Source organism: Channa argus, chromosome 10 (assembly GCF_033026475.1).
Source record: "Channa argus isolate prfri chromosome 10, Channa argus male v1.0, whole genome shotgun sequence".
Lineage (NCBI taxonomy): Eukaryota > Metazoa > Chordata > Actinopteri > Anabantiformes > Channidae > Channa > Channa argus.
In genome coordinates this window covers 20,657,926-20,671,192 of record NC_090206.1, presented here as the reverse complement: position 1 = coordinate 20,671,192, position 13,267 = coordinate 20,657,926, and the positions used below count along the sequence as shown (strand labels likewise).

Below are 13,267 nucleotides of genomic sequence, written 5' to 3'. Positions count from 1 at the left end.
ATACACAGACATAGAGTAGTGCTGCTACTACTGTCTGTTTATGGGTTTTGAAACACACCTGAGGATAATTTTATTTGGTTGCAATAGCATAAATATGTGGTTTGTGTTGTATCACTCTCAGACCACGGCGAGCGTCGTTTGGCTCCAAAGAGGCAATGAGAGGAGGAGATTCAGTGACGCACCAACTCACCAAGAAGCTTCAGCACTTGAAGAAGAAAATTAAACAGTTTGAAGAGCAGTTTGAGAAGGAGAGGAACTACAAGGTAAAAATGAAAACTGTGGCTCTAACAGCCACACCGATCAGTAAAATATGTGTTTAATAATATGATATATTTACAATGACAAATAGAAAGCAAGAGGCAAAATAAATCGACAATAAATACCGTACCGTTTCAAAACGTATGGTGAATGAAAATCAGTGACTTTCATAATAAAAAGATTGCACACCATAACAATGGTTGTCATGGAAGTTAACAGCATATTTTTGTTTTAAAATAGCTGTTAGGAGCAAACTTTTCTAAATTACCATGTTAATAACCAACAATGGCTTTCTACCATCACCTGTGTTGGACCTTTCAAATTTTGTGACAGTCGGTTTCATATATTCTTGTGTGTCTCAAAAATCCTTAAAAATTATTTTGCAAGACTTTACAACAAGCAAATTTAGATTGAATGTGTAAATCCTCCAGTACTGTCCTGAGCTTTTTAGTACTAACTCTGTGATTTCTCTTCTTAATGCCACCCCTCTGTTCTATCTGCAGCCGTCTCATGGAGACAAGGCAGCTAACCCCAAAGTCCTCAAATGGATGACTGACCTCACCAAGATCCGCAGGCAAATTAAAGGTACTTACCACTCTCTTTCCTGTAAAATGTGTATGTGTGTGCGCACGTGTGTCAGGGTTAGAGTGTCTGTGTGCCATTCTGTACCAATGCTGGACAGCTTGACTCTCCTCACTCTCAACCTTTGACTTTTTAAACATCCCACATATGCTAGTTTAACAATCACATAAAAGACATGCACATGCCAGTGGTTGATGTGGCTCTCACGTGCATGGCTCCCACCCTCCGATGTGCTGGTGCGTCCTTGTGAACCCACATTCATTACCTGTGGGGTGAGTTCGGTAAGGTGAAACTGTACTTCAAGCAAAGAACATGACATTTGGGGGGGAAAAAAGAAAACATTCATATTGTTTGCTATCAGGATTAAAAATTTGGTGTAAAGAAATCCTTTTCTAAACATTGACTCATCTGTTCTTGGCATCGTTTCATTATACTGAACAAACCCCACAACAATCGTCCTTCTCTCTGTGAGGAGATAGTTCTCCTTTTTAGAGAACACAGGGGCGGGTACATTTCTCTGTTTCAAAAAGAAAAAAAAAAGAAGGAAAAAAAAACAAATAACGCAAGAATCCGCTCTCCACTTTCCTTCCTCCTCCTGTTGCCCATCGACTGATTGATTGATTGATTGACTGACTGATCGGAAAACCAGGACGCCAGCATCACCTTTTACCCAGAAGCACGCTGAGGCACCAGGCTTTGCTCCATTCACAAAGACGCCACCATGCTCCCTCCTCCCCTTCCGCCTCCTCCTCTTCTATCTGTTCACCTCCCCATCACATACTGACCCCCCCACTCCACCCCTACTCAGGCCTGAGCTCTAGACTGTTTCACCTCAGTAAGTACCAACCCCTCAGTAAGTAGACAATAATACACTACTGACAGTCACAATGAGGCAGCATTGTGAGAGCAACTTGCTTGTTTGTTGTGGTGTATTTTTTGTTGGGACAGCATGTTGGCCTGGGATATTTATCTAGAGCCATTTTTGAAAAGAGTGGGTTTTGAGAAAAAGAATAGCAGTTAGTAGTTTTAGATTAAATTTCTTGAGAGGATTTATTGATTTCAACAAGATAAACCAGCTAAGAGCAACCTCTTGTTACACAGACCAATCATATAAATCTATAAACCCCATTTCGAGAACAGATGACAATTTCAATGCATTAAAATGTAATCTATGATCTAAATGTATCTAAATAATTTAAAAAGATTTTCAGTGTTTTCACTAATATAATAGAATTTGATACCTGCAGCATACTCGAGGTATTTTCAATCATTTGAAGACTGAGGATATGAGAATAATATCTGTAGTCAGTCAAGCACACATAATGATTTTTATTATATTTACACTCCCCTTGAGCATTTTTTTTACTTATGGAAAAAAAATTCTCAGATGATAATACTTTTGGTCATTTCAGCACAAGGGGATGCACTCGACTGATGTTGAAATGGACTTGTTTCATTATTTACTGACTTATATGAAGTTTGGCACAAAGTGCTTATATTTTTAGAAAAAAATCAAAGATGATTGAAACAAAGCACACATAATAGCTCATATGGCTTTGGGGGTGGGATTATGGTTTCTGCTTGCTGTGGATGGAGTTTTATTAAGTGTGGTGTTGTGTCTGATGTTCAAGCATGTTCTCGCTCTTTATATTGTGATTATTTCACTTTAAATATGGCAGCTATCCAATCAGCTTCTACGTGTCTTATCATCCAGCCATATATATGTTTATGTGCTGTCTAAAGGTTTCCTCCCGGTTCTCTTTCTTCAACCACTATTCCTCTCTGTACCCTCACAATCCCCTCACTTCTATCCCTCCTTCCCCAGATGCTAAACATCGTGCAGAGAGAGAGCTCGGCCCTCAGACTCGTCCTCGGAGCAACACCTTGCCTAAAAGCTTTGGTTCTACACTGGATTATGTGTCTCTCGATACAGCAGTAGAGGTCAAGGGTCCACATCCCACCAGGGAGGAAACACTGGAGCTGATCCAGCGCAGGGTCAAAGGGAAGAGGCAGGAGGACTGCTGGCCTGATGACATCAAAGTGAGTAATAGTGGGCGGAACAGAACAATGTGCCAGATGGTCAGTCGAGTACCATCATGGTGTTTGTGTTGTTCACAACTAACACATGAAACAAAACCAAAAGTTTAGGAGGTTGCAAACCCACACCGTCATTATCATCTACATCAGGAGTGCCCACACTTTTTTGACTTATAAGCTGCTTATAAAATGACCAAGTCAAAATGATCTACCTACTATAAAAAACACAAAACATGTATTCATGAATATATTGAGAATTCTTTATATGCACAATATATGTTGGTGTAGCTTGCATAACTACATGAACCCATATTGCACAATACAATTCTACATTTTTTGTCAAACCTATCCCTACTCACAGCTACAATATGCAAATTAACCTAGTGCTAGGTTATGACACAAAAAAAAAACAATCTTCTCTGCTCTTCTATCCTACACCACACACTGAACAGGTATTATTCATTATCATATTACTTCACAACTGTTTCACGTGATGTATAATTTTTTTTCCCCGGAGAAATACTTTAGTTTGGTGGCTTTCTATGGAACATGTCTGTAGACCCTGAACTGTCACTTTGGGCCATAGACTGATTTAAAGTAGTAGAAAAAATGTTTTGTAAACTGTTTTTTCTGCTGCTTAAGATAATGGGCTTATAAGTGTGTGTGTGTGTGTGTAATGAAATACAGTAGAAATACAGAAGCATATTCTGCATCATTCTCCATAAATGTTCTTACTGTAACCCAAATTCAAAATTCTGTGTCATAATGTTTTTGGCATTTTTTGGCATAAAAGCTGTGTACACATTATATGAAAAATTACTGTTTATAATAATGTGAGATGTTATAGATGCAATGTTTTCTTCACTTTGAAATGGTTAACTGTTTTGTCTGTTTGTCTAGAAAATGACCAAGGAGCAGTTGTCCTGTGAGAAGACAGTTTTACAGAAAAACCTGCTGCACTATGAAGGCCTGCACGGTCGACCTGTGAGTTTAACCATATCTCAAATCCTGACCAGGCTTAATTTGATCAAAGTGGACATTTCACACCTTTTATAACCAGTTCCATGATTGTCAGGTGACCAGAGAGGAACGTTTGGTGGTGAAGCCTCTCTACGATCGCTACAGACTTGTCAAACAGATGCTCACCAGAGTTAGCATCACACCTATTGCAGTACGTACATAAACCCTGCATTATATTTATTAGAGTATGTATATGACAAATATTTATAGAACGTGCGATATAAAATTTTATATGGGGGCTAATTTGTAATGTGTTACACTGGCAGATATAATCTCCACTATGTTTTCTTCTTTTATTGATGTGAAGTAAATGTATGAGATGTATAAAATCCCTAATATCTTTCAGCTCAATGTAAATTTTGTAGACGTATATGCACAATACACAAAGCTGGTGTATATATTTAATGTATGAAATCCTGTCTCTCCCAGGTGTCCCCTTCCAGCAAAAGGCGGAATCAGACCCTCCAGCCAATCATTGAGGGTGAAACCGCTCATTTCTGGGAAGAGATCAAAGAAGAGGAAGAAGAGGAGGAGGAGGGCAAGGAAGGAAGAGGAGAAGAAGATGACAAGGAGGAGGAGAGGGACGAGGAGGAAGAAGAGGAAGAGGAGGGAGAGAGCAGCGGTGGGGAGATGCAGAGCTCAGAGGTCATCTTGGCTATCAACCTTATGACCCCAAGTGACGAACCAGTGAGGAGCCAGAACCAACCCGAGAGTCAGAGCAATTGTTCAATGACAGCCAAGCTGGAGGAGGGGTCGGGGAGGCTGGCACTGGACCTGAGACTGTCCAGCTCCAACGCCTCGTCCATGTGAGAACAAAACCACGCTTTCAGACAGTAACTTAGAGCCTCATACACATAGAGCCTCATACACATTAACAAACAGACGTATGCAGAATAACCGTCACAACTGGCTGATCCAAAGGGCAACTTTCAATATAAGCATTTGGTGCTGAGCCTGTTTCTTAAATCTTGGGGTATTAGTCACAGTGGCCAGTGTTTGTGGGAATAAGGCCCAGGTTGCAAAATGGTGGAATAATCTTTGAAAATGATACTGTTTTGTCTACCTGTGAATAGACAATTCCTGTGGGTGTAAAGCTTTTAAAGAGCAAATGTTAGTAGTTTAAATGCACCTCGGGCCTGTGACAATAAGATATCACACACAATAAATTCTTACTTTGTCATTATATACAGTGTGTATAACTGTGTCCTCATTTATCCAATCATTCTCCAGGCCAGAGCTGCTGGAACAGCTGTGGAAAGCCAGAGCAGAGAAGAAGAAACTGAGAAAGGTCATCAGAGAGTTTGAGGAGGATTTCTACCAGCGTAATGGAAGGTAGGTGGGGAAAGAGACAAAGTCTCAAGTCTATTTAAATATCCATAGTCAACAGCGTCACCATTGTAATAAACGTCAAGTAACCACAATATTGATGAGATGTGGCTCGTCTATCCAGGCAGATATTAAAACTTTAGAAAAGCAGAAAGACAGAAACACCCAATCTGTCAGTCTAATACTCACGAGTCAGGAACTAATAGAGTGGATGTGAAGGGGGGGGGGGGGGGGGGGGGGGGGTGTAATATTTCATAAAATATATTTTTAGATACAGCAAGTTATCTGGTGGTGTCATTGTCAATATCAGAGCCATCAGACATGTAAATTGTTTTAAAAAATCTGTCTCAAATGGTTAATTAAATTAGCAAGATACAAATACAAAGAGATACAAACCCTCGTGTCTGGTGGTTTGGCTCATTAGAAGGATGAAACATATGTTCTGAGGTGGAGAGTCAACCTACAGTGACCAGCTTCAGCAGGACATTAAAAGAAAAAGTGAATTCTCTCTTCTCTGCTGTAGAAATGTTCAGAAGGAGGACAGAGTGCCGAGGCTCGAGGAGTACAGGGAGTACAAGAGGATCAAGGCCAAACTCCGACTCCTGGAGGTCCTCATCAGTAAACAGGATTCCTCCAAATCCATCTAGACACTCCTCATCAGAAACCTGCTATCAGTGCACATATCATCAGTCCTCACACCTGGGGAGGGTTTAACAACACTAACTACATCTCAACTTCCTGAAAAGTCAACTCTTAGCCAGTCTTCAGGATCCCCACTTAGCATGCTGCAGTCATGTCAGGGAGAAGCTAAATCAGAGTGAGGAAACTGAACTTTAAAGTTGGGCTTTGTTTTTAAGTAAACATTGTAGTTACAGGCCATTTCCAAACCCAGAAACCCTCCCAGGAAGCCTTTGAGGGACTTCTAAAGTTAACCTGTATTGATTATAGGTTTTGCCCACAGAAAGCCCCTGAACATTCTGGTAGCATAGAAACCATTCAGCTGTCTGTGACTGGTCCAGTGTAGGTCTCAAGACACTGAAGTAATGTACCATGTTCATTCACACTGCAACTAAACAGTAGTTGTTGGTAGTATCAGTATTGAGTGGGAATTTCTCCCTGACTATTCAATGAAAAGTAGCATGTAGTGATTATTAAAAAACATCAATGTCAACTTTGTGGCAGAAAAGAGAACTTGTCTAGAACAACTTCAAGCTGTAGTTTGTGGTGCTCCTTGACTAAAACACAGTAAAAGTGAACAATGTGTTTCGTTTAATATTTTTCAACAAATCGAGCACTGAAAAAACTTTTAAGAACTGTGATCACAAAGTTAATAGTTGAAATAATCTATTATTGTCTGTATACAACTACAGATCACTGACATAAGGTCTTTCCCAGTGAAATGAATGCAGCCACACCAGCCCTTAAAAGGACTCCTTCACTGATCTCTAACTTGGTTCCAGTTTGGGCAGTAGATGTACAGAAGTCTGACGTCCCCTTATGAAAATCTCTGTTCTTCTAGTAGAAAAATACCTTCAGTTCAGATGATGTCATCTTGTTGCTCATGTTATGGAGTTTGTAATCATGGAAAACCCACTTTTCCAGAGCTGCTTCAGATGACATTATATGAACTCCTAATGTGAAAAACTAGAAGCAGAGACATATTTTCATATAATGAAGTTTAAAGGTGTCAATGTACATGTACACTCTAAACTAAAGCCATAGAAAACAAGTTAGTGAAGTTGCCCTTTAGAATAAAAAGCTCTCCTACCATCTACAACAGAGCTCTGCTGCCTGATTGAAAAACTAAACTTACCTGTAGGTTAAAAATGCAGAGAAAGACGAATCACCACTGTGTCTGTCATCAGCATTTTCCCACCAACTTGACTCGTGTCTGTGGAAGAATTGAGGGGAAAAAAAGTTCAGACTTCTTTAATTTAAAAAGAACTTTTCTGTAGCTTCTTTGTTCTTCATGTTTTTCCCCTCCATACTGGGGGCATCTATGGGACAGCTCAAGGACTGGCATTTTAGACACTCTTCACTCAAGACACTATGTTTGGGACGCCATTAAGCATGAGTCCCTCTTCGCCTTGCTACAGGGTGTCACAATTTCCTAAGCTGCCTCACTGCAGCGATGTGATTATTTTATTCTGTTTCTTTTTTTTTTTTATTCATTTCACATCTTCACATCCTGGGTGCTTCACCCTCGGACTGATTTTAGGATCAATTAAAAAAAAAAAGAAAATTGTGCACGTGTTGCTGTTTTAAAACAACTATGTTCACTTTTAATGTAAAGGATTATTTGTTGTATTTCAACAGAAAATGTAAAACTAATAGTGGTATTTACTTAGTGTGACCTTGGAGCTGTTGTAAAGACTAATTTTTATTTTCTATCTACTTGGTTTCTGAACTTCTTTGGTTACTGAACTCAGCTTCCACATGAGTATGTGCTTTTAAGTTCTCAAAAGTTCAGCTGTCTAAGGTTTGAAATCTTGTGCTAGTGATAAACAGAACTTAATGCAGCACAAGACAGAAAGTCTCAGAGAAAACTGTTCTAAGATTTCAAATTGTAGTTGGTTATTGCAGAAATCATCTGAAAGATTCTGCATTAGTTGTGATGACATTTTTCTTGTTTAGTTTGCTGCATGGAGATGTTGCAGATTCAAAGGGATTAAGAGTTGTAAACACTGGGGTGAGGAGCCTTGATCATCCCACATTGATACTACCCTCTAAAGCCAAGAGCATGTTGGTTTCAGGTGGTTGTTCTCAGTCTAACTTTCAAATTTCTGAACAGAGGGGAGCAGTGTGCAGTGGATTTGATGGTGAAAAATAATTCCAAAACTGATTAATCCAACTCTGCCACTGCTGGTTGTAAAACCATCTTTGTTTGACTGACGTTTTCCTCCAAAAGATAACATGTTGCTTGTTAAGAGTCGGCACTGAAGGTGCGATCAGTGTGTTAGCATGATGTCCACAGTGCTGAGGGAGGGGGATTTGCAGTGAAAAGAACATCTGCTGTTTTTCACTGTGTAGTTCAAGCTACAGGTTCTGACGGCAGGTAAAATGAGAGCTGGCGATGAGAAAAAAGTCCAGTGTGAGGTTTGATTAATGCCAATGTCACTGTGTTTTCAAATGGGGGATTGCGAGCAGTCACTGTACTCTTGAGAGGGGCCTGCCCACAGACAAAGACCACAGACTGCTGGAAGTAGCCATTACCCCAGAATCTAAAAACACTAGATTCTGGGGTAATTGCTAGATGACAAAGTTTCTGCAAGAACTCGACCCTATAGACAAAACAGCCATCTTCTTCTGAAAATGATGGCTAACATCACCTACCTCTGGCAGTCTGCCATCTCTGTCTGCATCCAGTTTCTCTTAGCATCTGTGGCTTTAGCTTTGAGTTTTGTGAACTGGCTGTTTATGATGAGATACACCTCAGTAGTTGGAGCCACTGAAGGTCAGTAAAACTAAATATGTACTTTTGTTCCTGCATTAATGATTATTACCTGACTGCAGTCTCTTGTATGTGTGGACGACGCAATAGTTGGTTTAAAATCAAAGAATTAGAATAAAAGTTGAACTTTGTATGTGGATGGTCTGAAAGGGACAGAATGTGTTTTGGGAGGGTAAAGGAGGGTGTCAGATGTAAAAACATGTTATTTGCACAGCATTCACAGAATGCAGCCCTTTTGTGTTTTTTGCATTTGGTTTTTTTAAAATGAAGCACTACTTCTATACAAATATAAATATACTGTATATAAAAACACCCAAAGGAATGAATTTTTAAAAAAAGTTTAAATTATTTCAAACATTACTTTTGGCCCTGTTTTTTGCTAAGTATATTGTGATGCCCTGACGATGTGTTTTTATATTATAAATATTGCTATAAATACTGCTACTATAACCATTATTTGGTGAGATGTTGACAATAACCATTTTGTATCTGCTCTCTAATTGTAAAAATGTTATTCTGGCACTGTGTGTGGCTAATCAATCCTGCTCTGTGTTTTTGATTTATTTTGTCACTGTGTGTAATATAAGCTAAACTAGAAGCAGTACTGTAGTGAGCTTGCATGGCAAACGAGAACATGGTATGAAGAAAAAAAAGATGTATTGTTTTTGTCATTTGTGCCATGAAGGAGCAGCAATAATCTAAGTTTGTGTAGAGATTTTACAAATTCAGGCCACAATGGGTTGAATCAACTGTTTGAGAACATTTGAGGTACATGCGTCTGTTTTACTCACACGCCCTGTTGTCAGCATAATGTTCATGTTGGCTCTGCTGAAAAACCAAAATCTGATTACATTTATTTGATAAGATGGTTAACAGAGATTAAAGCCAATAATGGATGTGTTTCAACTGAAGACATCCAAGTTTTAATCATTACTTTAAAACGTGGAAACAATTTATGGTCCATCTCACACTTCTGAGCATAAAAAGATGAACCCATTTGGACCTTCAGTTTTAAAAAAAATTATCTTTTTGTGTTACACTGTGCCTGCAACAGAGTTGTAAAATCTACAAATCACATGTAAACTGTAAATGTGTCCTGTCTGTTACTGAAAAGTATGTTTCATCTCACACTTACCCATGAAATATACATGGTGTCCCACACCTGGGATTTGTAGCAGAAGTCAGTCAAAGATGTCCAGTGGGTCACTGCTCCTGCAAGTGTTGGAGACAAAAATTACATTTATATCTAAAGGAAAGATCGTCCTCCTTCTTTAGTCTTTTTGGACAAAAAGGTGGAAAATTAAAGAAAACAGCTTTTGCAGCGTTTTAATTCACAAGCTTCACATCTTTGATAGTGGGTTCTGTGATTAATTCAGAGCATTTTTCAAGCAACAAGTCACAAAACTGTTCCCACTTTCTTCTTCCAGGTTAACTAAATGATTACATCAATATGTTGTACGTTACATATGCACCTGTAACTGTTTTCTGACTTTGTAAATGTTTTTCCTCCTGTTTCATCATTAACAAAGAAAAAAAAAAATCATTAAGACAAATTTACACGTGAAAATAAACATTGCAAGCTTGCCACCTGTGTTTTTCAAGAAAATAACCTGATCAGAAGGTGTTTTTCCCTCATTTGCATCCGCAGTTAAGTATTTTTTTATTCTTAAACCTACTTTACATCAAATATAGGGCAGCAAAGAAATTTAGTGAATACTAGTATTTACCCTCGTGAACACCAACACAACAAACACTTGCATATTTTGTTACAATATGCTGGCAAGTCATATTTACTCAAATGCCATTTGAGGTACTTTGATTTTCACTGTAAACACTTCACTACATGAAGTTCTGAATTGACCAAACAGTGGTTGAATGTAAATACATTTACTCAAGTAACTAATTTCACAAGTATTTTAAGTATAACCCCAATTCAAAATAACAGAATGCAATGATTTCCAAATCTCATCAATCCATATTTAATTTACAATAGAACATAAAGAAGAAATTAGATTTTACAATTTCATGGAAAATATTATTTTGACTCATTTTGAACTTGATAGCATCAATATATCTGCAAAAAGGTGGAAGAATGGCAACAAAAGGCTGGAAAAGTGTTTGCTGCAAATCCAAAACAAATTGAGTATTTGACAATAAATTTGGTTAACTGGCAGCAGGTCAGTAACATGACTGGGTATAAAAGGATGTTTCCGAGAGGCAGAGCCTCTCAAATGTAAAGTTGGGGAGAAGTTCAAGTATCTGTGACACACTGCACCAGAAAATTGTGGAACAATTTTTTTCTTGTAGAACAAGAAACAACATAAAATTGTGAAGACTTTGAACATCCCACCATCTACAACACAGAATACTGTCAAAAGATTCAGAGAATCAGGAGGAATCTGCGCAAGGCACAAAGCCCAAGCACAAAACTGAATGCATGTGATCTTTGGGCCCTCAGGCAGCACTGCATTAAAAACAGACATGGACTCAGGAACACTTCCAGAAATCACTGTATGTGAACACAGTTCACTATGCAATTCACAAATGTAAGTTAAAGCTATATCATGCAGAGAAGAAGCCATATGTGAACACATACCAGAAACGCTTTAGTGTTCTCTGGGCCAAAGCTCATTTAAAATGATCTGAGGCAAAATGGAAAATTGTTCTGTGGTCAAATGGATCAAAAATTTGGTGAATCATAAAATAGCCATCAAATTCAAAATGAGCTAATATTTTTTTAAATATGTATTGGTACAATGTCTCAGTTTCAAAATCTGATATGTTGTGTTTCAAATGTGTTTCACACATTGCCCCAATGTTTTGTTTTAAAATTGGGTTTGTACTTTGTACTATATTTGAGTCAATTTATTTTTAAGTGACTCTATACATAGGACTAGTTTCAGTTAAAAGCTATTATACATTTTAATCATTTTTGCAAAACATAAAATATGATAAATTCCTAAGAATAAAGTGTAACAGAACTAGTAGAACTGAAACAAACGACAATTTTTAAACTATGCAGAACTTTTAATTTTTTTTATACTGCACTCTAATTAATTTTTTAAAATTAATATTTCAAATACCGAATTTTAGTACTTTTAAATAAAGGGGCTTAGCCACATATAATAATACAAAAATAATCCAATTAGATAGATCGGGATCACTCTTCATACTTTAAATACATTAATTCGTTTTATTGCTGCTACTTAGTTTTACTCTTGCCCTCACAGTATTTGACATGATTTTTTTTGAAGAATCACATTTTCAAAGTTTTTTACCCCCAACACCTCCAAATCTGTGACTATTTTGAAAACAGAGTTTGGGGGAAACACTGGATCTATTAAAGATTTTACCGACATGTGTAATTGGTGCTCTATAGTGGACAACACATTCCTTTATATTTTTAAAAACGGAAAAAAATGGCTATTCTATCCTTATTGTAGTTTCCTGTGGCACTGTAATAACGTGCGGCTGCATCAGATAGTCGACAGATGGAATCTATGTCATTAGACATTGGCAAAGTCTCGCGAGACCTCAGCCAGCGTAACGCTGAACCGACAGCTTGCATTGTGGCAACCAGCGGTGAAAGTATTCCGAATATTTTGTACTACGTAATACTCGGACTTAGTGTTTGACATATTACAGAAACCGAATAATCATGTATAACTTAATTGATCCCCGCTGTGAAATTCACAATTGCGGCCGTGAAGTCTTTTGTTTGGTTGCTTTTATGATGTAACAAAAAAAAAGAAAAAAAGTATTTAAACAGCCTGTAGGGTTTAACTAAGAAGTTACTCACTTTTCCTCTGCACCTTCGTCAAAGACAAAGACAACTGAAGTTACTGAGGCCAAAAAGCTGCTTCACGTTACAAACCGGTCGAAATTCACAAAACAAATAATAAATAAAAACAAAAACAAACTGACCTGTTGTCGCTCAGCTCCCGCATGTTTTACTTTGTACTTATTAAAACCAACCTCCTCTCCGTCACTTCTAATCTGGGTGTGTTTCATTTTAATGCTGAGAAATGAAGGTAAATGCACGATGTTCCCGCTCCGCCCTGCGGAGACACCGGCGAGTAGCTAATTACAATAATTACATCTGTCAATCACAGTCTACAGCCCGCCCACACAGGGAGCGGCGTATTACAGCCTGGAGGAAACAAATACTCCCGGTTGTTACTTCAGGCTAATCTCTGAAGTCTTGGAAAATAATTTGTTTCTACTATTGTCATCTCCATCACTTTAAATATGCAGCTGGTAAAAATGCAGCAAATGTACGTTTTACTTACTGATGGTGGACTTGACCCTGCCCACAATAAAAGTGTTTTTTTCTTTTTATTTAATCATTTTTAAAATCATGATTTGAATCAAAGTAACTGCAGAATCAAGCTGTCATACAAGTGTTATGGAGAAAATAGCAGAAATAAATATTAAAACCACAGACACTGCTAGAATCTAAGATGAAGAGTCGCCACAGCTGGTGGGACAATGCTTTTACAAACCAGGGAAATTCATTCAGACATCACATTATTTGCAAAACAAATCTCCAGATGTTTGATATCTGGACTTACCAAGTACTGACCTTCACCTGAA

The 13,267-nt window shown here is 38.1% G+C and overlaps 1 protein-coding gene across 7 annotated transcripts in view; it reads left to right on the top strand.

Annotated features, from left to right (window-relative positions):
- Positions 1-10,258, top strand: part of fam13b (family with sequence similarity 13 member B) — a 59,865-nt gene extending 49,607 nt beyond the window's left edge. For 4 of the 7 annotated variants that reach the window (XM_067517617.1, XM_067517619.1, XM_067517616.1 and 1 more), the window contains 9 exons: positions 122-263; positions 762-843; positions 1,490-1,675; positions 2,666-2,880; positions 3,778-3,861; positions 3,938-4,048; positions 4,327-4,703; positions 5,128-5,229; positions 5,747-10,258. In XM_067517617.1, coding sequence (XP_067373718.1) covers positions 122-263; positions 762-843; positions 1,490-1,675; positions 2,666-2,880; positions 3,778-3,861; positions 3,938-4,048; positions 4,327-4,703; positions 5,128-5,229; positions 5,747-5,870 — 1,423 coding nt within the window. In that variant the 3' untranslated portion in view covers positions 5,871-10,258. The remainder of the gene's footprint in view (positions 1-121; positions 264-761; positions 844-1,489; positions 1,676-2,665; positions 2,881-3,777; positions 3,862-3,937; positions 4,049-4,326; positions 4,704-5,127; positions 5,230-5,746) is intronic. The other 3 variants (XM_067517618.1, XM_067517623.1, XM_067517621.1) reach the window with 3 other exon arrangements.
- Positions 10,259-13,267: the final 3,009 nt, after the last annotated feature.